General features: G+C 43.1%; 1 protein-coding gene across 3 annotated transcripts in view; it reads left to right on the top strand.

Moving 5' to 3' along the window:
* MEI4 (meiotic double-stranded break formation protein 4) overlaps nt 1-25,630 on the top strand; it is a 342,427-nt gene that overhangs the window by 111,028 nt on the left and 205,769 nt on the right. The window contains exon 4 of one of the 3 annotated variants that reach the window (XM_077289853.1): nt 23,658-24,041. The exons of the other annotated variants lie outside the window; for them this stretch is intronic. Within the exon in view, the coding sequence (XP_077145968.1) occupies nt 23,658-23,711 (54 nt within the window). The 3' untranslated portion in view covers nt 23,712-24,041. Of the gene's footprint in view, nt 1-23,657; nt 24,042-25,630 lie in introns of those variants that run through there. 3 annotated transcript variants of the gene reach the window in all.

Here is a 25,630-nt window from a genome sequence, read left to right as displayed (position 1 = left end):
TGAGATGCTCTGCAGGACAGAGAATGGTATAGAATTATAGGTTAAACTAGAAATAGGCCCGATGCTATTGCATCGGGAGTGCGGTGAAATGAACATCTGTGTATCTTTAGTGGTGCTAACAGGAGCAGTGGACATGTGTCACACCATTTGCGCTTTCCAACATACCTGTTCAATGTCAGTTGGCCTCAGCCAATAAGCGGTGCGGGATTCAAATCCCCCGCCAAAGCCGCGTGGCTCCGCTCATTGGCTGAGCCACCCGCCGGCTGAGGTTTGGCGGGTGATTCAGATCCTGCATGGCACCGCTCATTGGCTCAGCCGGGGGGCGGCTCAGCCAATGAGTGGTGCCATGCGGCTTTTGGCGGGGGATTAAAATTCCACGCTGCACCGCTCATTGAATCAGCCGGCGGAGCTGGAGATTTAAATCAACGCCTTTCTTTGGCTGAGCCGCCGCTGGCCTCGAGGCTTTGGCAGGGGATTCAAATCCCGCGCAGCACCGCTCATTGGCTCAACCATCGGGGCGGGGGTTTTGAATCCTGCGCCGCTCATTGGCTCAGCCGGCAGGTGGCTCAGCCAATGAGCGGTGCCGCGCAGCTTTGGCGGGGGATTTGAATCCCGTTCCTCTCATTGGCTCAGCCGGCAGCATCTCAGCCAATGAGCGGTGGTGCGCGGCTTTGAGCGGCGCTGGATTCAAATCTCCCGCCAAAGCCGTGCGGCAGCACTCATTGGCTGAGCACCAGATGCGGACATATTCACCAGGATGATGGCCATGTATACCAAGATCAGTCAGATTGCCTGAAACACTGATGTCCAGCCTTTGATCGGTGTTGTAAGAGCCTCTATCATAGCGTGGTGCCTAGCAATGCCAGCCTCATCAGGGCCAGCTCTCATTGGTGCAATCTACGATGACATTGATCACACCAATCAGAGCGCACATACGTGGCATGACCTGGCAGTGACCACCCTGTACTTCCTCATTTTAGCTGTGGATTTTTACAAGGGGGTCACTCTGTCCCTCTTGTGCGTGCTTGGCCTTGTGGTGCCACAGGAGCTTGCTGCTGTTGTTGCCTGTGCACCTGCTGAAGCTGAAAACAAGAAGAAACAAAAGTCCCTGATCCTTGCCTGATCTTTCCTCATCCTCCCCAATCCCACTCTCTGACCTTCCCCCCTTTTCACCCCTTTTTACCCTCTCCCCACCCCTCCTTCAGCTGCTGAGCACTGATCTGTACTTGATTGTTAATCAGTACTTTATTGCTCAATTTTTGGAGCAGCAGGAACCTAATCCTTGCCTGAACCCAGCGGTAGGCCCTACATTTGGGGTCCAATTTCGGCTCTTACTTACGTGAAAATAAAAACATTTGGGGCTAAAAGATAAATTTTTTGGAAAAAAAAATAAATTTTTATTTCCACAAATCAACATTATAATTTTCTGTGAAACACCTGGGAGTCCAAGGTGCTCACCACACATTTAGCTAAATTCCTCGAGGGGTATGATTTAAAAAATGAGTTCTATTGTGGCTTTCCTCCACATATGGGGGTATTAGCATTCTCAGGAGAAATTGCACAACAGATATTGTGGTCCATTTTTTCATGTTACCCTTGTGAAAATCATCATTGGGTCATTCCATATCAAGTGATCCAAATATGAATATTTTTTTTACCTTACATCTTTAGATTTTTTTTATTTTTTGTTTTTATGAAGTACAACTTTAGTTAATTACAAATTAAAAGTTTAGAATTTTTTTCTTCATCAGTTAATTTTTTACAGATTTTTAAAGTTTTGAAAAAGCGCGGATTTTGGCCTGGTATGGCTTTACATTTTTTATCATATCTCGGGCTAGAATTAAGATATAGAGGTGGAAGAGGCATCATTTTTCTCAGAACGGTAGCGGCTTTCATTTGATATGTCACAAGACTATGTTTCTTTATATTTTGTTTTGGAGAAATCAAATAAAAAATTTTGATGCACAATTCTGAAAAAAACGTATGTTTTAAAATTGTGAAAACAGGCATGTGTGTTACTTGTGTCCTTGTTTATATTTGTACAGGGATTCAACTTGGGATCTATCAAATTTGTATTTTTTTTTAAGCCTTGAAGAATCTGATTTTATGTTTGTGTGAGTTTCTTCCTTTTTTCTTTTCAAATTACAACTTATTGCATTCAACATTTATATGTAACAATAAAGAAACACAAAAAACAACTACTGAAGTGCCAGAATAAATACATCTTAATCATCATAACTTGCTCAGCATTTCCAACCTGAATGCATTGAACAAGCCAAAAGATAAAAGGTGATCACATCCTCAAGTGTGGTTTTCTAAATACAGTCTGATCCTAATTATATGTTAAAAACAAGATTAAAAGAACCAATATTTCTACCACCTATTTATACATGGAACAATTTTTTTTCTACTATATCACTAAACATGTCATTTCTGAAGTGTTTAAGAAGAATAGTCCAGTAGTTAAATCCTCGTACTATAAAATATAAACTATTCAAACAATTAATAGTAGGTTTTTACACTGGCCTGTTATCATCAATGTGTCCCTTCTAGAGGATGAAATGTCATCTTGTCCATAAGCGCTCACTAGCAATGGCCGTTTCCTTCTGTGTCAGAGTATGTGCGGCCTGTCATGGTGCTCGGCTCCACCTGAGTTATATCTGATTTTTGTTCACTTTTACAATGTCTGATTTTCTTGGATACACAAAGGACGGCGCTGGACCAGACGGTGCAGAAAAGTCACTTCTACGTCTTCATTTTCACAATCTTTGGAGAGTCCAGTAGCCACCACAAGCGCCAATCATATTCACAGGTCACGTAACCAGCTGTGTCATCCATGGCCGATCTTGTGCCGCCTTCTACCACTTCATGGACGTCACTGTCTATTTCCACTACATGGGATGACAGTCCGGTATTGCTGAGTCCCTGTGATGGGTTCTGCTTCCTGTAACCGATATAACAAACTCTCCTCCTCCTCTTCGTAGTCCTGGTTTGTACAATACATGAACTGGATGGTAAGAATATTTTTCTCCCTCCATTTGAGGAGTTGCCTGGGTGATAAGATTTGGTGTGAATATGGCCTCTGGAGACCCGAGCTGCCGGCCTGTCATCTGCTCTGCAGTCACCGTCTACCCCTGGTCATCCTCAGCCCTAACAAAGCTTCTCCTCTGTCCTCTCCTGCTTCTAAGTGGTAACATAATCAAATAATACAGTAATATCTAACAATCATGGATTATTTGGTAAATCTAGACCCCACACTGTTAGACCACAGGCTGAACAGACCTGAAATCAAGATTTTTGAACTGACACTGTAATAGTTTTATTTTTTAAAATATGATCCCATCACGATCCCATCATGTATTTTGGTACAGATGTGGCTAGGAGCATAGCAGGCACATGTGAAGTTTTTGAAATTTTTAAATTAAACGTTTTTTTCGGAAATGCGTTTTAAAGTTTTGCGCTTGCGTTCGCATAGGTAAAATATTATCAAAGATACTCTTGTGACATATCTGGTGAAAGCCTGCACAGTTCTGAGTAGAATGGTGTTTATTTTGTTTCTCTATCTCTTTTCTAGCCTGAGTTATGAGGAGAAATGTAAAGGCAGGCAACACCGAAATTCGCACTTTTTCCGAACTTTGAAAATCAATAAAAAATAAAAAAAAAATATCTAGAATTTTTTCTTCTTCACATTTTGCATTCTCTGACACACTATTACCAAATAACAAAATCTCAAAAGAATTAAAAATATAGTGGTAAAAATCATTGGTTCACTTGACATGGAATGACCCCATTTTCTGTGACTCACCTAGTGGATTAAGGTGCTCACCACACGCTTTGGTCTAGTTTACAAATTGGGGTCACTTGTGGGGGGTTTCTACTGTTTAGTACAACAAAAAAAGGGGGGGATTGGGCGCACTACAAATGCAATATAGAGAAATGTCTGCGGGTGCGGTGGCAGTGATAAAAACTATATCAAAGAAAAGGAAGAAAAAGCATCACTGCAATGAATCGCACACCTACAAACAGTAAACGACAATATATATATAAAATACAAACTGTTTATTAATGGCTCAAAAAACACATCACAAACAATAAAAACATAATAAAAAACATATAGGCACCATCAGAAACACACAGGAAAAATGGACCATAGCACGGTGTAATAAAGTGACCAAAATAAACCTAATGGCTCATGGGGTGTAGCGCAGACCTATATATGGTATAAATACAGTGCCCAGAACAAGGTACAAAACCAATGCTCAAGCAAACAAAAATATATATATTAGGCACAATGGGTTATCCCAAAGAATGGTACCTGAAGGCGAGCCAGAGAAAAAGGCCAATGGGTCACCAATATGTAATAGTACCACTAGGTCACAGCAGATTTCACAGGGAATAAATTCCCAAAAACATACAACCTGGTGAGGTGATGCCCCACGCGTATCGCCCGGCGAACCAGGCTTCGTCAGGGAAGATGTGTGCTTAAGCCCTAAGGGCTGTCCCACACGTCCAGATAATTCCGGTACCGGAATAAATCGGTACCGGAGTTATCCGTGTCCGTGTGCCTGGGAACTCACGGAGGCCATACGTGCGGCACACGTGTGCCGCCCGTATGGCGAGTGGGTACCACACGGAGCGTGTGGTACCCACTCTGCATGGTGCTGAAGCTGCGATTCATATCTTCCCTGCAGCAGCGTTTGCTGCAGAGAAAATATGAAGAATAGTGTTTAAAATAAAGATCCATGTGTCCGCCGCCCCCCCACCCCCTGTGCGCCCCCCCGCTGGTCAGAAAATACTTACCCGCTCCCTCGCTGCTTCCTGGTCTGGCCGCGGCTTCTCCTGCATGCGGTCACGTGGGGCCGATCATTTACAGTCATGAATATGTGGCTCCACCTCCCATAGGGGCGGATCCGACTATTCATGATTGTAAATGATCGGCCCCACGTGACCGCATACAGTAGGAGGCGCGGCCAGACCAGGAAGGAGCGAGGGAGCGGGTAAGTATTTTCTGACCAGCGGGGGGGCGCACAGGGGGTGGGGGGGCGGCGGACACCTAAATCTTTATTTTTAACACTATTCTTCATATTTTCTCTACAGCAAACGCTGCTGCAGGGAAGATATGAATACCGGCTTCAGCACCATGTGGGGGGGACAGCGCTTACTGTAGCGCTGTCTCCTGCACGCACACGGACCCCAGACGGAGAATGTCCGTGTGAGGTCCGTGTTTTACGCGGACCCATTGACTCTATTGGGTCCGTGTAAAACATGCGCTCCCACGAACACTGACATGTCTCCGTGTTTGGCACACGGAGACACGGTCCGCAAAAAATCAATGACATCTGAACAGATGCATTGATTTTTATGGGTCTACGTGTGTCAGTGTCTCCGGTACGTGAGGAAACTGTCACCTCACGTACCGGAATCACTGACGTGTGAAACCGGCCTAACACAGTCTTAAATAGCAACAAGCCAAATAGCTTAATTAGATACCGGTGTGGGCAGCCAGCAATAGACCGGAAGGCGATGCAAGAGAGTAATACTTCCGCAAGCGGCAACAGTGCAGCCAATAAACATAAAGGGAAGTGGACGACGGCAAGCCGAAAGGTACAAAAATCAATTAGCAACATACGTGAAATGCCGTCCCTGAGGTGCCCGCATGCGCAGAAGAGCGCACGCGATATCGTTCAGACACAGCACACAGCGGCGAACCGGAAGTACCAGTACCCGCAGCCAAAGGTATCCGGAGTGTCCAAACCATACAAAGCGCGCAAGCGCAAAGAGAAGCCAGCAGAGTAGGCACTTGCAGGACCAGAGGGGGAGATGTTTAGCACAACAAAAAGTGTGCTTGACAAATGGAGCGGGGGTGAAAGAACATACGAAACTGGATGAAAAGCCCAGTACCTGATGATAAATAGAACAGCACCAGCATATATAGCCATGGTGTACATACAATGATTAACGACCCCCAATGTAACGCCAACAATAATCCGCAAGCCAAAATGGGTTGCAGATTATATAAAAAGATGAAAAATATATAATAGCCATAAAGAGATATGATAATAAAAAGTGAGGTTATACAGATCACTGAAGCACAAGGTAGTATAAGACTGTAAGGGGATATAAGAGTGGATAATATTAGATACTGAAGAGGAGGTAATATGGAACGATATGTTGGGAACAGCATAAAGAACACCATATGCCAGGTGGAACTTGGCGACAATAGTACCAATAAGCCCACCCCCACTCAGATATAAACAACCAACACATACATATCACCAATCACCCCATATCAGACATCCCCCGGGGGCACTTAAACATGCACACAACTCTTATACACAGTTATAAGTCACATAAGTACGGAGATCTACGTCACAGTTATAAGAAATCTGCTGTGACCTAGTGGTACTATTACATATTGGTGACCCATTGGCCTTTTTCTCTGGCTCGCCTTCAGGTACCATTCTTTGGGATAACCCATTGTGCCTAATATATATATTTTTGTTTGCTTGAGCATTGGTTTTGTACCTTGTTCTGGGCACTGTATTTATACCATATATAGCTCTGCGCTACACCCCATGAGCCATTAGCTTTATTTTGGGTCACTTTATTACACCGTGCTATGGTCCATTTTTCCTGTGTGTTTTTGATGGTGCCTATATGTTTTTAATTATGTTTTTATTGTTTGTGATGTGTTTTTTGAGCCATTAATAAAACAGTTTGTATTTTATATATATTGTCGTTTACTGTTTGTAGGTGTGCGATTCATTGCAGTGATGCTTTTTCTTCCTTTTCTTTGGTTTCTACTGTTTACGCACATCATGGGCTCTCCAAACGCTGCATGGCGTCTACTTTTGATTCTACCTAATTTTGTGTTAAAAAAATAAAATGGTCCTGTTTACCTTCCGAACCCTGCAGTGCACCCAAACTGTGGTTTTCCCCCACATGTTGGGTATCAACGTACTCAGGAGAAGTTGCACATCAAGATTTGTGGTCCATTTTGTCCTGTTATCCTTGTGAAAATAAAAAATTTGGGGATAAAAGATAATTTTTGTGGAAATTTTTTTATTTTTTATTTTCACAGCACTTTTTTTTACTTGTGTGAAGCACTTGTGGGTTCAAAAAGCTCACCACAGGTAAGTTCCTTGAGAGGTCTAGTTTCCAAAATGGGGTCACTTGAGGGAGTTTCCACTATTAGGCACATCTAAATGCAGCATGAAGTCCATGTGCAATTCCAGCCAATTTTGCATTCAAAAAGTCATGTGACGCTCCTTCCCTTCTGCGACCTGTTGTGTGCCGAAACAGTGCTTTTCCCCCACATATAAAGTGTAGGCATGTTCAGGAGAAATTGCACTACAAATTCTGTGGGTCATTTTTTCTTGTTACCCTTTTGAAAATTGTGGAGGGTTTCCACTGTTTAGTCACATCAGGGACTCTTCAAATGCGACATGGCATCCGCTCTTGATTCCAGCCATTTTTGTGTTCAAAAAAGTCAAACAGTGCTACTTCCCTTTTGAGACCCGTCATGCGCCCAAACAGTGGATTTGCACCACATATAGGGTATCGACGTACTTCAGGAGAAATTTAGCGATTTTCAAACTTTTCATTCGTATGCCCTTAAATCAGAAAGCTATGGTACACAAATAGTTAGTAAATAACATTGTTCACATGTCTACTTTACATCTACATCATTTTTTAACCATTTATTTTTTTGCGGTAAGTTGGAAGGGTTAAAAGTTGATTAGCAATTTCTCATTTTCCAACAAAATTTACAAAACCATTTTTTTATGGACTGCATCACATTTGAAGTGACTTTGGGAGCCTATATGACAGAATATACACAAAAGTGACACCATACTAAAAACTGTATGCCTCAAAGTACTCAAAACCACATTCAAGAAGTTTATTAACCCTTCTGGTGCTGAACAGGAACTAAAGCAATATGCAAGGAAAAAATTAGCATTTACGGTAACTTTTCTTCACAAAAATTTTACTTAAGCTTGTTATTTTCACAAGGCTGACAGGAGAAGATATATCCTAAAATTTGTTGCACAATTTCTCCTGAGTACGCCGTTACACTCTATGTGGGGGAAATCCACTGTTTGTGCACACAACAGGTCTCGGAAGCAAAATAATACTGTTTGACTTTTTGAACACAAAAATGGCTGGAATCGAGAGCCGACGCCATATCACATTTGAAGAGACCATGAAGTGCCTAATCAGTGGAAAGCCCTCACAAGTGACCCCATTTTGGGAACTGGACCCTTATTACTATTATTATTATTATTCTTTTATATAGCGCCATTTATTCCATGGCGCTTTACATGTGAAAAGGGGCAAATATAGACAAGCACCCTGCCTGTGAGGGCTCACAGTCTACATGGGTGAGGATACACTAGGAGAGGGTAGAGCTGGTCGTGCGGCGGTTCAGCAGACTAAGGATCACTGCAGATTGTAGGCTTGTCGGAAGAAGTGGGTCTTCAGATTCTTTTTGAAGATTTCTGTGGTAGGCGAGAGTCTGATGTGTTGGGGTAGAGAGTTCCAGAGCATGGGGGAAGCACGGGAGAAGTCTTTTATGCAGTTGTGGTAAGAAGAGATAAGAGGGGAGTAGAGAAGGAGATCTTGAGAGGATCAAAGGTTGTGTGTGGGTAAGTACCGGGAGACCATGTCACAGATGTATGGAGGAGACAGGTTGTGGATGGCTTTGTATGTCATAGTAAGGGTTTTGAACTGGAGCCTCTGGACAATAGGAAGCCAGTGAAGGGCTTGACAGAGAGGAGAGGCTGGGGAATAACATGGAGACAGGTGGATTAGTCGGGCAGCCGAGTGTAGGATGGATTGGAGTGGTGCCAGAGTGCTGGAGGGGAGGCCAGAGAGTAGGAGGTTGCAGTAATCGAGGCGGGAGATAAGGGCATGCACTAGCGTTTTTGTGGTTTGATGGTCAAGGAATGCACGGACCTGGGAAATATTTTTGAGTTTGAGTCAGCAGGAGGAGGCAAGGGCTTGGATATGTGGCTTCAAAGAGAGGGCAGAGTCGAGGATCACCCCAAGGCACCGAGCATGCGGGAATGGGGAAAGTGATTAGCTATTGACATTGATGGATAGGTTTGGTGGAGGGGTAGAGTGAGAAGGGGGAAAAACGATGAATTCTGTTTTGTCCATGTTCAGTTTTAGAAAGCGAGCAGAAAAGAAAGCTGAAATAGCAGACAGACATTGTGGGATTTTGGTGAGTAAGTAGGTGAGGTCGGGTCCAGATAGGTAGATCTGCATGTCATCGGCGTAGAGATGATACTGCAAACCATGGGATTCTATGAGCTGTCTCAGGCCAAAGGTGTAGATGTAGAAGAGCAGGTGCCCTAGGACTGAGCCTTGGGGAACACCGACAGACAGGGGGATATTTTTATCATCCCCGCCGCTGACAACAATATGTCATGAATCGGGGTTGTTTGGTTGGCCCCGGTTCTTTTCTGAATGGGATTTATCTATATCCCACTTCCCAGTTCCAGTTTGGAACTTGCCGCTCTCTGGTGCCCCCCTTACCCTCAGGTCAGACAGGTTACTGCACCAAGGATACTTAGTCATCAGAAAGGCTGCCTTACTATGTACTGGCTAATGGGCACACTGCAGCGAGGGCGATATAACTACTCCCACTCAGGCGGGAACAATAATTATCAATGCTGTCCGTCGCTACCAGTTTTCCCAATGGCTCAGGACAATTCCGCTGCCACCAGCTACTATTCCTGACTTAATAATGAGTCAGGAGCCAACCCAATTAGTAGCGTAATTAACTTCAGAGGACGTGTAAGTACGTTATAGCGCAAGGAGAAATGAAGCTAGTTATTTTATAGATTTTACTCCAAAAGGTAGGCAGTGTTTACAAAAGTGTAAAAAGATATTATAAAATGAGAGAAGTATCGTATGTACAGACAATTACAAAAATAAAAGGGATTAAAGGCAGAAAAACACTTACAGTTCTTTGATATTTCATAGCAGACCATGTGGTGTGGGGGAGGGGCGATTCATCAAGATGCATTACAGAGCGTCTCAGCTAGCCTCCTGGACAAAAGCTACTGCAAAATAAAGTCTCACTATCCTATACTTGTGCCAAAAACCAAGGCACTCCCCCTGTGGTGACCTCACTAGGTGGCTGAATACTTCCCTATCTTGAACATATGAAAAACCATTTCAGAGAATTGAGAGCGGTAGAGGAAGACCTGAAAGACGCTGTTTTATGTGTTACGTGCTGATGGCAAAGTCGGGTGCTAGATAGCAATTATCCACCTTACGCGAGCAGTCATACAATAGGAATGGGATATTTAAGGATGACTTGCACTCATCAACACACACACGAATACAAATGTACACTAGCACATGGCCATGCGGCCATGCAAACCTTTTATAGCTGCAGCATGTACAGGACCTTCCCAGAAGGACCAATGGGAGACTGCCACAGAAGTTGAGCACCTTCAGGACCTTCCTGGAGGACCAATGGGATCTGCTGCAGTATCTGAGCATGTGACCCTCGATCTCCAATGGGAGATCTTGCCCTGGGCATGCTCAGAAGGGGAAAAGCAGGACTTAGTCCCAAAAGCGTCTGCTCGCCGATGCCCAGCACTGGCTTCAATGGCAGAAGCTGAAAAAGCAGCAGTAACCCTATGCACATAGTGAGACGCTGGGACTGACGTCTCCGCTGAGTAGACTCCACTGTGGCTGGAGAAGAATGGGAGACCGCAGCGGAGATGGTTGGAGATTCTCCCTGTGCAGAGGCGGGATCTCGACACCCAACTTCTGACTTCCACAGGTCGCAAGAAATAATTCTGCCATCCTTCTGTGACAATCCAAGAGACAAGTGAGAAGCAGGATTCCATTATCTGCATGTACGACAGATGGTTCTCTTCTACTTAAATGCAAGAAAACCTTGCAGAATCTTTTTGTCAAGTGTGGTGGATCAAACAAAGGAAAGAAAGCCTCCAAGAGCTCCCTGGCAAACTGGATCAAGAAAGCGATCATGGACACTTATAGAAATCATGACCTTTCTCCTCCTGAATCACTAAAAGCTCATTCTACTAGAGCTGTCGCTGTCTCCTGGGCAGAAAGGGCCAATGCGTCCATCGAGCAGATTTGCAGAGCTGCTACCTCGTCCTCGGTCCATACCTTCACTAAACACAACAGATTAGATCTAATGTCTATAAGAGATCTAGCTTTTCGCAGGAAAGGCCTACAGGCTGTCATCCTTCCCTAATCATTATTCTTTGGTATTTCTCCTGTGTGCTGTCGTGGAGGGGATTAGAGATAATAGAATTACACTTACCGGTAATTGGGTTCCTAATACCCTCCACAACAGCATGGGTAATCCCCCCCCCCAAAAAAAAATAAGTTATGTCCATTGGATTCTTTAGTGTAAAACTCAAGCATTCATTCTGTGTGGTCCTTGGAAAACACTTGGGATTGAGGGAAGGGGAGGGCTATTTAAACCTTTTCTGTCACTAATTAGGATGGGGAGGCAACCTCCTGTGTGCTGTTGTGGAGGGTCTTAGAAACCCAATTACCGGTAAGTGTAATTCTATTTTTTAAAATGATCTGATTGGGTAATGATGACCCTATAAATATGTATATCCCCTGCTCTTGATTGTACACGCCCCCCGGAAGAAGGCTAGCGCCGAAAGACACTTAGGGACCTGGCAGCACGTTTGATTTAGGCAAACTATACCCCTGGATTAACTTTTTATCTATTTCTTATAGTAGCACCTTATCCTTATGCACTGCAGCACTTTCCACATCTATTTTACTATTAGTGGATTACAAATTTCAGCACTTTGTTACTTTTGTGGCAGACATTTTTGCTTTTTTTGCTTGTATAGATTTTTGGTTGCGCTTATACTCTATTTTTATGCACTATTTCGCATTAATATTTTAGCACTTAGTCACTTTATTGCAGATCACTGCTACACACATTTCTTTGATTTGATATTTTGGAAAATGCACACTACAGGGAATTTTTGTTATTTATGTTTTCATTAAGGTGCTATATGAATTATGTACATAGAATTTTTAGCCATATATATAGATATTTCTTTATATACTGGCACGATTTTTTAGCTTTTGTGGCTCATTTACCAGATTATTGTGTCCTATTTGGATCATATCTACTATATAATTGTCTAAGGGTCACTTCCGTCTGTCCTTCTGTCTGTCTGTCACGGATATTCATTGGTCGCAGCCTCTGTCTGTCATGGAAATCCAAGTCGCTGATTGGTCGCGGCAAAACAGCCACGACCAATCAGCGACGGACACAGTCCAGCGGCAAAATGGCCGCTCCTTCCTCCCCGCAGTCAGTGCCCGCTCCATAATCCCCTCCAGTCAGCCCTCACACAGGGTTATTGGCAGCGTTAATGGACCGCGTTATTCCGCGGTGTAACGCACTCCGTTAATTCAGCTATTAACCCTGTGTGACCAACTTTTTACTATTGATGCTGCCTATGCAGCATCAATAGTAAAAAGATTTAATGTTACAAATAATAATAAGAAAAAAAAAGGTTATTCTCACCTTCCAACGTTGTGTGCTGTCCTCGGCAGTGCAAGCGACAGGTTCCAGTGCCAAGGATGCTATGCGAGAAAGACCTGCCATGACGCCACGGTCATGTGACCGCGACGTCATCACAGGTCCAGCGCTCATACCAACACTGGGACCGGAAGCTGCTGCGTGCACCGCACACAGGCGCCAGGACTTCAAGGGGCCCTCGGAAGGTGAGTATATGTTTATTTTTTATTTTAAGTCTTTTTTAACCACGCATATAGTGGCCACATTGCTATATACTACGTGGGCTGTGTTACATACTGTGTGGGCTGTGTTATATACTACATCTCTGTGCTATATACTATGTGACTGTGCAATATACAATGTGACTGTCCAATATACTACGTGGCTGTGCAATATGCTATGTGGCTGTGTCGGTTCTGTTATATACTACGTCGACTGTGCAATATACTGCGTAGCTATGCAATATACTACGTGCCTTTACAATATACTACGTGGCTATGTTATATACTACGTGGCTCTGCTATATACTACGTCGCTGACCAATATACTACATAGCTGTGCAATACACTACGTAGCTGTGCAATACACTACGTGACTGTGTTATATACTACGTGGCTCTGCTATATACTATGTGGCCTGTGCTATACACTACGTGGCTGTGCAATATATTACGTGCCTGTGCAATATACTACGTGGCTCTACAATATACTACATGGCTATGTTATATACTACGTGGCTGACCAATATGCTACATACCTGTGCAATACACTACGTGGCTGTGTTATATACTACGTAACTCTGCTATATACTACGTACGCTGTGTTACATACTACGTAGCTCTGTTATATACTACGTAGCTATGTTATATACTACGTCGGTTGTGTTATATACTACGTCACTGTGCAATATAGTACGTAGCCTGTGCTATATACTACCTACATACAGTATTCTAGAATACCCAATACGTTAGAATCGGGCCACCATCTAGTGTCAAAATATTCATCAAACATGCTCTATTTATTTTAGCTGTTTATTATTATTTCATTGGTTATTATATATTCTAATAAAATAATTTTTTAATATGTTTCATTACTTTGTCTTTATTGCACATTTTTTTTTGTAGGATTTTAAAGCAAAATATGTGTTAAACATTAGATACCCCGAAGTACCCCTTTTTTTTACTCTACCAACAGCTTTACATTCCCTTGCATTCTCCCAAGCATCTTCATCAGTCACCTGGAATGGCTTTCCAATAGTCTTAGAAAAGATCCCACAGGTGCTGAACACTTGTCAGAGAGAACTCAGGTTTAGGAGCATCCATGGCTTATATAAGTATCCTCACTCCAACATGCCAGACCTGGCTTGTCACTCTTCACAAGGAGAAATGTTACCCCTTGGATCCCAGTCTTAAGCGTTTCACCTAGCCAAATCTGATCTCCTACTTTGCACTGACAAGGGAAAATACCCTGAAATAGTGTCTGCAAATTGAGATTCTGATTTGGCCTTTATCCTACCTCATATGGCAAGGCTCATTAACCCCTTAACCCCCAAGGGTGGTTTGCATGTTAATGACTGGGCCAATTTTTACAATTCTGACCACTGTCCCTTTATGAGGTTATAACTCTGGAACGCTTCAACGGATCCCGTGATTCTGACATTGTTCTCTCGTGACATATTGTACTTCATGATAGTGGTAAAATTTCTTTGATATTACTTGCATTTATTTGTGAAAAAAATGGAACTTTGGCGAAAATTTCGAAAATTTAGCAATTTTCCAACTTTGAATTTTCATGCCCTTAAATCACAGAGATATGTTACACAAAATGCTTAATAATTAACATTTCCCACATGTCTACTTTACATCAGCACAATTTTGGAACCAAATTTTTTTTTGTTTGGGAGTTATAAGGGTTAAAAGTTGACCAGCGATTTCTCATTTTTACAACACCATTTTTTTTAGGGACCACATCACATTTGAAGTCACTTTGAGGGGTCTATATGATTGAAAATACCAAAAAGTTACACCATTCTAAAAACTGCACCCCTCAAGGTGCTCAAAACCACATTTAAGAAGTTTATTAACCCTTCAGGTGCTTCACAGGAATTTTTGGAATGTGTAAAAAAATGAATATTTAACTTTTTTTCACAAAAAAATTACTTCAGATCCAATTTGTTTTATTTTACCAAGGGTAATAGGAGAAATTGGACCCCAAAAGTTGTTGGACAATTTTTCCCGAGTACGCCGATACCCCATATGTGGGGGTAAACCACTGTTTGGGAGCATGTCAGAGCTCGGAAGGAAAGGAGCGCCATTTGACTTTTCAATGCAAAATTGGCTGGAATTGAGATCAAACGCCATGTCGCATTTGGAGAGACCATGATGTGCCTAAACAGTTGAAACCCCCCACAAGTGACCCCCATTTTGTAAACTAGACCACCTAAGGAACTTATCTAGATGTGTGGTGAGCACTTTGAACCCCCAAGTGCTTCACAGAAGTTTATAATGTAGAGCCGTAAAAATAAAAAATAATATTTTTTCACAAAAATGATCTTTTCGTCCCCAATTTTTTATTTTCTTAAGGGTAACAGGAGAAAGTGGACCCCAAAAGTTGTTGTGCATTTTGTCCCGAGTATGCTGATACCTCATATGTGGGGGTAAACCACTGCTTGGACGCATTGCAGAGCTTGTAAGGGTAGGAGCACTGTTTGACTTTTTCAACACAGAATTGGCTGGAATTGAGATCAGACGCCATGTCGTATTTGGAGAACCCCTGATGTGCCTAAACAGTGGAAACCCCCCAAAAGTGACCCTATTTTGGAAACTAGACCACCTAAGGAACTTATCTAGATGTGTGGTGTGCACTTTGAACCCCCAATTGTTTCACTAAAGTTTATAATATAGAGCCGTGAAAATTAAAAAAATAATTTTTTTTCCACAAAAATTATCTTTTTGCCCCCAATTTTTTTTTCCAAGGTATCTGGAGGACCCCAAAAGTTGTTTTACATTTTGTCCTGAGTACGCTAATACCTCATATGTGGGGGGGAACTACCGTTTGGGCACATGGCAGAGCTCGGAAGGGAAGGAGCGCCATTTTCGAATGCAGACTTTTATGGATTGTCTGCGGGCGTCACGTTGCATTTGCAAAGCCCCTGATGTACCTAAACAGTAGAAACTGATGTGTTGTGTGAACTTTGAACCCCCAAGTGTTTCACTAAAGTCTATAACGCAGAGCCATGAAAATAAAAAATCTTTTTTTTTTCCTCAAAAATGATTTTTTAGCCCCCAGTTTTGTATTTTCCCAAGGGTAAGAGGAGAAATTGGACCCCAAAAGTTGTTGTCCAATTTGTCCTGAGTACGCTGATACCCTATTTGTGCGAGAAAACTACTGTTTGGGCACACGTCGGGGCTCGGAAGGGAAGAAGTTTCGTTTTGGAATGCAGATTTTGATAAAATGGTCTCCTGGTGTCAGGTTGCCTTTGCAGAGCCCCTGATGTACCTAAACAGTAGAAAACCCCCACAAGTGACCCCATATTGGAAACTAGACCCCCCAAGGAACTTATCTAGATGTGTTGTGAGAACTTTGAACCCCCAAGTGTTTCACTAAAGTTTATTATAACGCAGAGCCGTGAAAATATGTTTTTTATTCTCCAAAGGGTAACAGGAGAAATTGGACCGCAAATGTTGTCCAATTTGTCCTGAGTATGCTGATACCCCATATGTGGGGGCAAACCACTGTTGGGGCTCGGAAGGGAAGAAGTGGCGTTTTGGAATGCAGACTTTGATGGAATGTCTGCAGGCATCACGTTGCATTTGCAGAGCCCCTGCTGTGCTTAAACAGTGGAATTCACCCGATTCTAACTCCAACCCTAGCCCCAACACACCCCTTACCCTAATCCCAACCCTAACCACACTCGTAACCCCAACACACCCCTTACCCTGATCACAACCCTAACCATAACACTAACCACACCCCTAACCCTGACAGACCCCTAACCCAACCGTAAACGTAATCCAAACCCTAACCCCAACTCTAGCCCCAACCCTAACCCTAACTTTAGCCCCAACCCTAACTTTAGCCCTAACCCTAACTTTAGCCCCAACCCTAATCCTAACCCTAATGGGAAAATGGAAATAAATACATTTTTTTTATTTTATTATTTTTCCCTAACTGAGGCGGTGATAAAGAGGGGTTTGATTTACTATTTATAGCAGGTTTTTATGTTTGGCAGCTGACACACACTAAAAGAAGCTTTTTATTGCAAAAAATAATTTTTGCGTCACCATATTTTGAGAGCTATAATTTTTCCATATTTTGGTCCACAGAGTCATGAGAGGTCTTGTTTTTTGCGTGACGAGTTGACATTTTTATTGGTACCATTTTCGGGCACGTGGCATTTTTTGATCGCTTTTTATTCCGATTTTTGTGAGGCAGAATGACCAACAACCAGCTATTCATGAATTCCTTTTGGGGGCAGCGTTTATACCGTTCCGCGTTTGGTAAAATGGATAAAACAGTTTTATTCTTCGGGTCAGTAAGATTACAGCGATACCTCATTTATATAATTTTTTATGTTTTGGCGCTTTTATACGATAAAAACTATTTTATAGAAAAAATAATTATTTTCGCATCGCTTTATTCTGAGGACTATAACTTTTTTATTTTTTCTTTGATGACGCTGTATGGCAGCTCGTTTTTTGCGGGACAAGATGACGTTTTAAACGGTACCATGGTTATTTATATCCATCTTTTTGATCGCGTGTTATTCCACTTTTTGTTTGGCGGTATGATAATAAAGTGTTGTTTTTTGCCTCGCTTTTTTTTTTTTACAATGTTCACTGATGGGGTTAACTGGTGGGACAGTTTTATAGGTCGGGTCGTTACGGATGCGGCGATACTAAATATGTGTACTTTTATTGTTTTTTTTTATTTAGATAAAGAAATGCATTTATAGGGAGGTCTCAGGGGGTCTCAGGGGGTCCGGGGGTCTCAGGGAAGCACGCAGGGAAGCCCCTCCCTATACCGCCGGAACACTGCGATCATGTTTGATCGCAGTGTGCCGGGGGTTAATGTGCCGGGGGCGGTCCGTGACCGCTCCTGGCACATAGTGCCGGATGTCAGCTGCGATAGTCAGCTGACACCCGGCCGCGATTGGCCGCGCTCCCCCCGTGAGCGCGGCCGATCGCATATGACGTACTATCCCGTCGGTGGTCATACGGGCCCACTCCACCTCGACGGGATAGTACGTCTAATGTCAGAAAGGAGTTAATAAATAACATTTCTCTCCTGTCTGCTTTACATCAGCTAAATTTGTAAAATGTTGTTTTAATTTGTTAGCATTTTAGAAGGTTTAAAAATGTAGCCAGGCAGAATGAACAAAAACCAGCCATTCATGGATTTCTTTTGGGTGGGCGTTTACACCGTTCCGCGATTTGCAAAATTGATAAATCGATTTATTTTATTCTTCGGGTTAGTACGATTACAGCGATAACTCATTCATAATGTTTTATATTTTGGCGCTTTTATACAATAAAAACTATTTCATGTAAAAAATAATTATTTTTGCATCGCTTTATTCTGAGGGCTATAACTATTTTTTTTCCCGCTGATGACACTGTATGGCGGCTCGTTTTTTGCGGGACAAGATTACGTTTTCAGCGGTACCATGTTCATTTATATCCGTCTTTTTGATAGCGTGTTATTCAACTTTTTGTTCAGCGGTATGATGATAAAGCATTGTTTTTCGCCTCGTTTTGTAATTATTTTTTTTACGATGTTTACTGAAGGGTTTAACCAGTGGGACAGCGTTATAGGCTGGATCGTTACGGATGCGGCGATACTAAATATGTGTACTTTTATTGTTTTGTTTTATTGACATTAAGAAATGTATTTATTGGAACAATATTTTTTTTTTTTCTGTATTTAGCAATTTTTTGAAAATATTTTTACAGTGTTTTTTTTTTTTTTACTTTGTAGTGTCTGTTAGGGCTGGTGGAACGCAGTAAATATAGAGATAGTATAGGTCCGTTCGCAGCCCGGGGTCCACCGTGCAGGAGTGGAACCCGCTGCTAGTAAATTGCGGCACTATATGACAGTACTACGCCTGAATAGACATGGGTACCATCACCCGGTCTGTATAGGAGTGAACTCTGTTGCTTCACAGAGTCGCCGGGATTAAAGATAACGCTGTGCCCTGTTAGCATTCACAGGGCGCAGCAAATGGATACTAGTGGGATCCCTGCAACTCACCCCCACTATGCTGGTGGTTGATCCCGCTCTGACCCTCGGTGGCTTTTGAGCCCGCCCCTGAGGACGCCCTGAGTCAGATGCTGGGATCAAGCGGGAGTTCCCACCCTACACTGACGGATTGTCAGGAGACGCTAAAGATAGCTGCACAGAGTGCGTACAGTACCGCAGCGGCGGTCACTGCAGGATAGGCGCAGTATATTTTGTGCCTGGTGCTGGATGGCACTATCTGGCGCTAGACAGCTACAACACTCGCGAGCATTCAACAACTCTAGGGATGGGAATGATTCGGAGCTTTCACCAGAACAGGCATACATCCACACACACAAATACTGATTTATACTAGCGCACGGCCAAGCGGCCATACGAACCTTTTATAGATGCAGGTCTTCAGGACCTTAGCGTGTGACCTCCAATGAGAGATCTTCCCTTGGGCATGCTCAGAAGGAGAAAAGCAGGACTTAGACCCAGGGACGCCTGCTCGCCGCTGAACAGTATTGGTTATAATGGCTGAGCCTGGAAGGGAAGCAGTAACCAAACGCGCAGCAGCTATCCAAGCCAGGCGCTGGGACCGATGTCTCCGCTGAGCAGGCTCCACTGCGGCAGAAGGAGAATGGGAGACCGCAGTGGAGATGGTTCGAGATTTCCACTGTGCAGCGGCGGGAACTCGACTCCTAACAGTGTCAGATCGTTAATCTGACACTTTGCACAGCACTGTGTCAGATCAGCGATCTGACATACAGTGCTGGAGGCTTGCTGGCGCCTGCTCTCAGCAGGCGCTTGCAAGCAACCTCCCTGCAGGACCCGGAAGGACCCCCACGGGGAGGAGAACGGAGGAGACCCTCGGAACAACGCAATCACATTGCGTTGTTCTGAGGGTCTCAGGGAAGCACGCAGGGAGCCCCCTCCCTGCGCGATGCTTCCCTATGCCACGGGAACGCTGCGATCATGTTTGATCACAGTGTTCCGGGGGTTAATGTTCTGGGACCGGAACCCAGGTCACATGGACGGGATAGTACGTCCAATGGCAGAAAGGGGTTAAAGAGTCAACATTGACTTTTAGGATTGCCACTTCTAATAGGTGGCGCTAGAGTTCTAGTCCTCTTCCTCTCTGAAAAGGCAATTTACAGAGAGAGCTTAGACCTTAAGGGTCAGTGTAACTGATTAATTCAAGTGTGTGGACTGTTTAGAGAATGCTTCCAATTTGTGGTCTACGTTTTGCAAATACAGATCATCTATGTTCTTATTACATGCACTCATCCCACTGATGTCTATGTCCACACACAATAGCACTTATGTGTACAGGCTGCAAGCAGCTCATTGCAATCTCCTTCTTTTAGCAGCAGCGGTGTAAATGTATATAATGTATCCTTGTAATATATAGGCAGCAGACGTGCAAGTGCATGTAACAAAAGAATTTCACTTTAATAGAGTTCTAGAACTGAGAAACCACTGAATAATAATTTCCGAGACGCTTGATGTAGCGTACACTATACATAAAAATATTGCACCGCTGTTATAAACTCTTCCTATGAGGCATAATTACCGTAATTGCTTTTAGATAACTGATTATATTGCTAAAAGCTTGTGCATATATGTGGGATGAATTACAGTGAAATCCATAAGAGGTATAGACTGTAATAATATAGACCTGATTCATTATATTTCAGGTTTCTGGATGGCAATTAATGAAACTGTACTGTAGCATAAAATCAATGCTTTCTACCAAGCGTGTAATAACTATATTGAAATATAATGCTGCAACCCAAGCCACCATACAGTCTTAGAAGTAGATATTCTTCTACTAATGGACTGCATGTATTCTTGGCTCTGATACATAGAGTTGTCACCATAGATGCTCAGAAGACAAGAAAAAATGTCAGAATATCTTTGAAGAAAATGATATTTTTGTCTCTTTGAAAATAATTTAGTGACAAACACAATTTTTTAAATCATGGTGCTTGAGGACATGAGCAAAATAAGCATTACAGGCATTATTTCTCATCCTTTCTAGGATATCTGATATTAAGACTTCTTGAAATCCTTAGTGGTAGCATTCTGGAGTTTACCCTCTTCCCATTTCAGCACTGTGCTTTCACATGCTATTGAAAACACTGTGCTGTTTCCCCCCTGGAATCTCCATGCTGGGCTCCATCACTATGACCTGTTCACTGGCTTCTCCACTACAGACACAGCAATGGGGATTATGCAGTTGAGAAGTGCCGGAGCAGCTAATTTAAGCCATGATATGCTGCAGTTGGAGCGCCTGCTCAGGCCGTGGGGTACTCGGTACGGGGCCAGTTATCTTCTTAACCCCTTCATAACCTTGGGATTTTCCGTTTTTCCGTGTTTGTTTTTCGCTCCCCTCCTTCCCAGAGCCATAACTTTTTTATTTTTCCGTCAATATGGCCATGTGAGGGCTTATTTTTTGCAGGACGAGTTGTATTTTTGAACGACATCATTGGTTTTACCATGTCGTGTACTAGAAAACAGGAAAAAAATTTCAAGTGCAGTGAAATTGCAAAAAAAGTGCAGTCCAACACTTGTTTTTTCTTTGGCTTTTTTGCTAGGTTCACTAAATGCTAAAACTGACCTGCCATTATGATTCTCCAGGTCAGTACGAGTTCATAGACACCTAACATGACTAGGTTTTTTTTATCTAAGTGGTGAAAAAAAATCCAAACTTTGCTTAAAAAAAAATAAATAAATAAAATTGTGCCATTTTCCGATACTCGTAGCGTCTCCATTTTTCATGATCTGGGGTCAGTTGAGGGCTTATTTTTTGCATTCCGAGCTGCCGTTTTTAATGATACCATTTCGGTGCAGATACAGTACGTTCTTTTGATCGCCCATTATTGCATTTTAATGCAATGTCGCGGCGACCAAAAAAACGTAATTCTGGCGTTTCAAATTTTTTTCTCGCTACGCCGTTTAGCGATCAGGTTAATGCTTTTTTTTATTGATAGATTGGGCGATTCTGAACACGGCGATACCAAATATGTGTAGATTTGATTTTTTTATTGATTTATTTTGATTGGGGCGAAAGGGGGGTGATTTAAACTTTTATTTTTTTTTAGTTTTTTCACATTTTTTTAAACTTTTTTTTAACTTTTGCCATGCTTCTATAGCCTCCATAGGAGGCTAGAAGCTGGCACAACACGATCGCCTCTGCTACATAGCAGCGATCTGATGTTCGCTGCTATGTAGCAGAATTGCAGGTGTGCTGTGAGCGCCGACCACAGGGTGGCGCTCACAACTGCCGGGGATCAGTAACCATAGAGGTCTCAAGGACCTCTATGGTTACCATTCAGAAGCATCGCCGACCTCCGATCATGTGATGGGGGTCGGTGATGCGATCATTTCCAGCCGCCTGGCCGGAAGCGGTAGTTAAATGCTGCTGTCTGCGTTTGACAGCGGCATTTAACTAGTTAATAGGAGTGGGCAGATCGCGATTCTGCCCGCGCCTATTACGGGCACATGTCAGCTGTTCAAAACAGCTGACATGTCCCGGCTTTGATGCGGGCTCACCGCCGGAGCCCGCATCAAAGCGGGGCTTCTGACCTCGGACGTACTATCCCGTCCGAGGTCAGAAAGGGGTTAAAGGGGTGGTCACGGTGGCAGTGACCCGGTCCGTGGCCTTCAGCGTCCAGTAAAAGGGTATTAATTGAAATGGGAATAAAGTCTAATGTAGTATGTTCGTGATGCCACCTGTGGTATTCGGCCAGGGGTAGCCGATGCTGCTTAAAGAGGTCCTCTGGGGCTGATGGTTTGGCAGCTTAGTTGGTATCTCTCCCCACAGGTAGAGCTTGGTCCCCCAGGGCAGTTAGTTGTGTGGGTGGCAATGTTGCTAGTGGCAGGTAGTGGTGCAGAGTAGATGATGCCGGAAAGAAACAGAAGGACACAGCATGTTGCAGTTTTCACAGTTTTACTTACAGCACGGGCCCCCAGCCGGGGTGATGTGTCCTCCAGGTAAGAAGTCTAGGAAACTCTCCGGCAAATCAGGCACCTGTCCAGAACTCCTCTTATATGTATGCCTCTCCCTGCTGTCTTTCTGCACTGGCTATCGCCTCTCCTGCCCTGCGCTTGCCACCCAGTGTCCCAAGCCAGTGAACGCGGGTCTTGACAGGCGACGTACTCTCTGTCCCCTGGACCCTATGTGTTCAACTTTTTCGGTGAGTAGGTGCAAATGTGGCTGCTGCACCTGCAATCAAGGCAGCCTCTGGATTCTTAGCTGGAGTGTTCCCACTAAATCAGGGGCCAGTCACCTACTGCGGTCTGGTTCCCCCACTTCTGGATACAGGTCCCACGGGTGGCCTCCGTACTTCCCATGTCCCTGAAACCCCTTTTTTCTGGGAGCTTCTTCTCCTCCTTTTCAATTCTCTTGCTCTTTCTGTGTCTTGTCAGGAGCTGCCAGACCTGCACGTCTCTCCAGCTCCACTTCCTTTTTACTCCCACACCTCAGACTTTCTTCTCCTTTAGTCTCTCAGGACCAACTGCTCTCATACACTTCTTCCCACCTGATTAGCTCCTCCCCTTTTTCCTACTCCCCAATACCCATTCCTATCTAGACTGGGATGAGGCCATCCTCCCTTAGGGTTCACCCAGATGCCCCTTCTAAACTGGTGTCTGTTGGGTGCGAGTGTTAGAGTTCTGCACAAGGTTCCCTTCTTACCAGAGAGTTGGGATACCACACCACTGGCTGAGATGCAGTACCTCTGTGGCGTCTGGACCTTCAGGGGCGCCACACAGTCAATAGTAATGGCAGTATGTCAGGAGTTTTAGAGAACAATGGAGCTCCTCATGTCAATTTCTGTGCTGAATACTCTTGCAGTGACTCAATGAGACTTAATAACAGCTCCACTTTGTTGTTACAGATTTTCACCATGCAAATTTGGCGAGAAAGTCTGCAGCATATTTGTGAAATGTGACCTTACCCTTAAGTTTAAAAATTCTAAATGGTGATATTTTCAAGGAATGGCAGGTCAGCGTAAGGGAAGGTCAATATTACATGGTCAGCGTCTACTAGCTGCGTCGCTTGAAATGTGGTGGAGAATGAAGCATCTGATGGCCTGGTCTAAATATCTCATCAACCACACAACACTTGACATATGAGACTTCAGATGTCATTCACCTTGCCTAATGCTTAAAGGAAGTCTATCAGCGCAAAATGAGTGTGCAAACAAAGCACAGGAACATGGTGTACCTTTGGGTGACCAAACAGTTCAGTGCACTTTCCCACTTAAATGTTTAGCAAGTATCTGTGCCTGTCCAGGAGGTTGGTTTGAATAGTCATTTTGTGCTGACAAACTCCATTTAATCTTCCACTGTTGTTTGCAATTTTCATTGAATGTAGCTGCAAGATAGAGTGAATCCTTTCTGTCACCTGAGACTGTGTGCGTGTACTTTTTAAATATTTCCTATATTGCCGTGTCTCTGTTTTGTAATGTTTTTCCTCAGTGACTTTATGGTGCACATTGTGCTTGAAATAGTATAATGATGAATCATTTGATTGGTCTCCTGTTGAAAGTTAAGTTCAAACAGCATCTAATATGAAGGCTAAAACTAAGATGTGTACATTTACTAATTTTATGTTATCGACACAACAATGTTCCAGAAGTATAATAAAGCCCTGTGTGTGACTGTCATTTAATGTGCATTTAATGATATCAAAGTGCGCTGCCTGGAGGCTTTAAGCCTTTGTAAAACCTTTAGTGTGTTTAGACTGTACAAAGCAAATCTTGTATAATATTGATTAGTCTTCATACTATTGAGTAGAACCAGAAAGAGTTTCTAAAACAAAGCCAACATCAAAATTCATAAACTAATGGGCTTTTTCAAAACTGAATGCTCTATTTTGTCGTATATAATACAATAAACCTGTACAGCTATATTGCATCCTGCTTAGTTTTTCATATACTAGAGAACCTTGTTCAGGTAACACAATAGATCATTCTAACCCTTTTGATGAAAAGGATATAAATATTCTTTAGTTTACTGAGAGTAAGAAAACAACTTCAATTACTGCAAGTTTTATGGTTCAAATACTTGTTATTGATTTTAATGGAGAATGTCTGGACCTGAAGCTGTTTTCAGGGTGTCTCTCTGCTGGATCACCTAGTAATCCTTTGCGTCATGAAAGTGAACCCAGCAGCAAATGTTGAACTTGTCTGCAAGGACACCACAGGGAAAACTAAGAATTACACACATTAAAATCAGTAAGCTTCTTGTAATGCGTGTACATGCAGGTTCTTCATTAGTGCGACTATATTAGATGAAGTTCCTAACAGTTTTTGAATACTGCTTCAGTATAAAATATGCCATAAGGATTAATAGTTATCCATCTAATGACTACCCTATACTCTGGAACTTTCTACCCCAACACATCATGCTCTCGCCTATCACAGAAACCTTCAAAAGGAACCTGAAGACCCACTTCCGACAAGCCTACAACCTGCAGTGATCCCCAGTCTACTGAACCACCGCATGACCAGCTCTACCCTCTCCTAGAGTATCCTCACACATCCCCTGTAGACTGTGAGCCCTCGCGGGCAGGGTCCTCCTGTACTTGTGTGTGCCTTGTTTTACTCATGTATATTGTACTTGTCTATATTTGCCCCGTTCACATGTAAAGCACCATGGAATAAATGGCGCTATAAAAATGTATATTAATAATAATAATAATAATAATAAAACCAAAACTATTTCTCCACTCATGGTTAGTTGTTGGGTGAAGCCATTTATTGTCAAACTACTGTGTTTTCTCTTTTTAAATCATAATGACAACTCAAAATATCCAAATGACCCTAGTCAAAAGTTCACATACCCCATTTCTTAATACTGTGCATTG

Source organism: Ranitomeya variabilis, chromosome 2, assembly GCF_051348905.1.
Source record: "Ranitomeya variabilis isolate aRanVar5 chromosome 2, aRanVar5.hap1, whole genome shotgun sequence".
Lineage (NCBI taxonomy): Eukaryota > Metazoa > Chordata > Amphibia > Anura > Dendrobatidae > Ranitomeya > Ranitomeya variabilis.
Note: the sequence above shows the minus strand (reverse complement) of the source record. Positions and strands in the feature narration are given on the sequence as shown.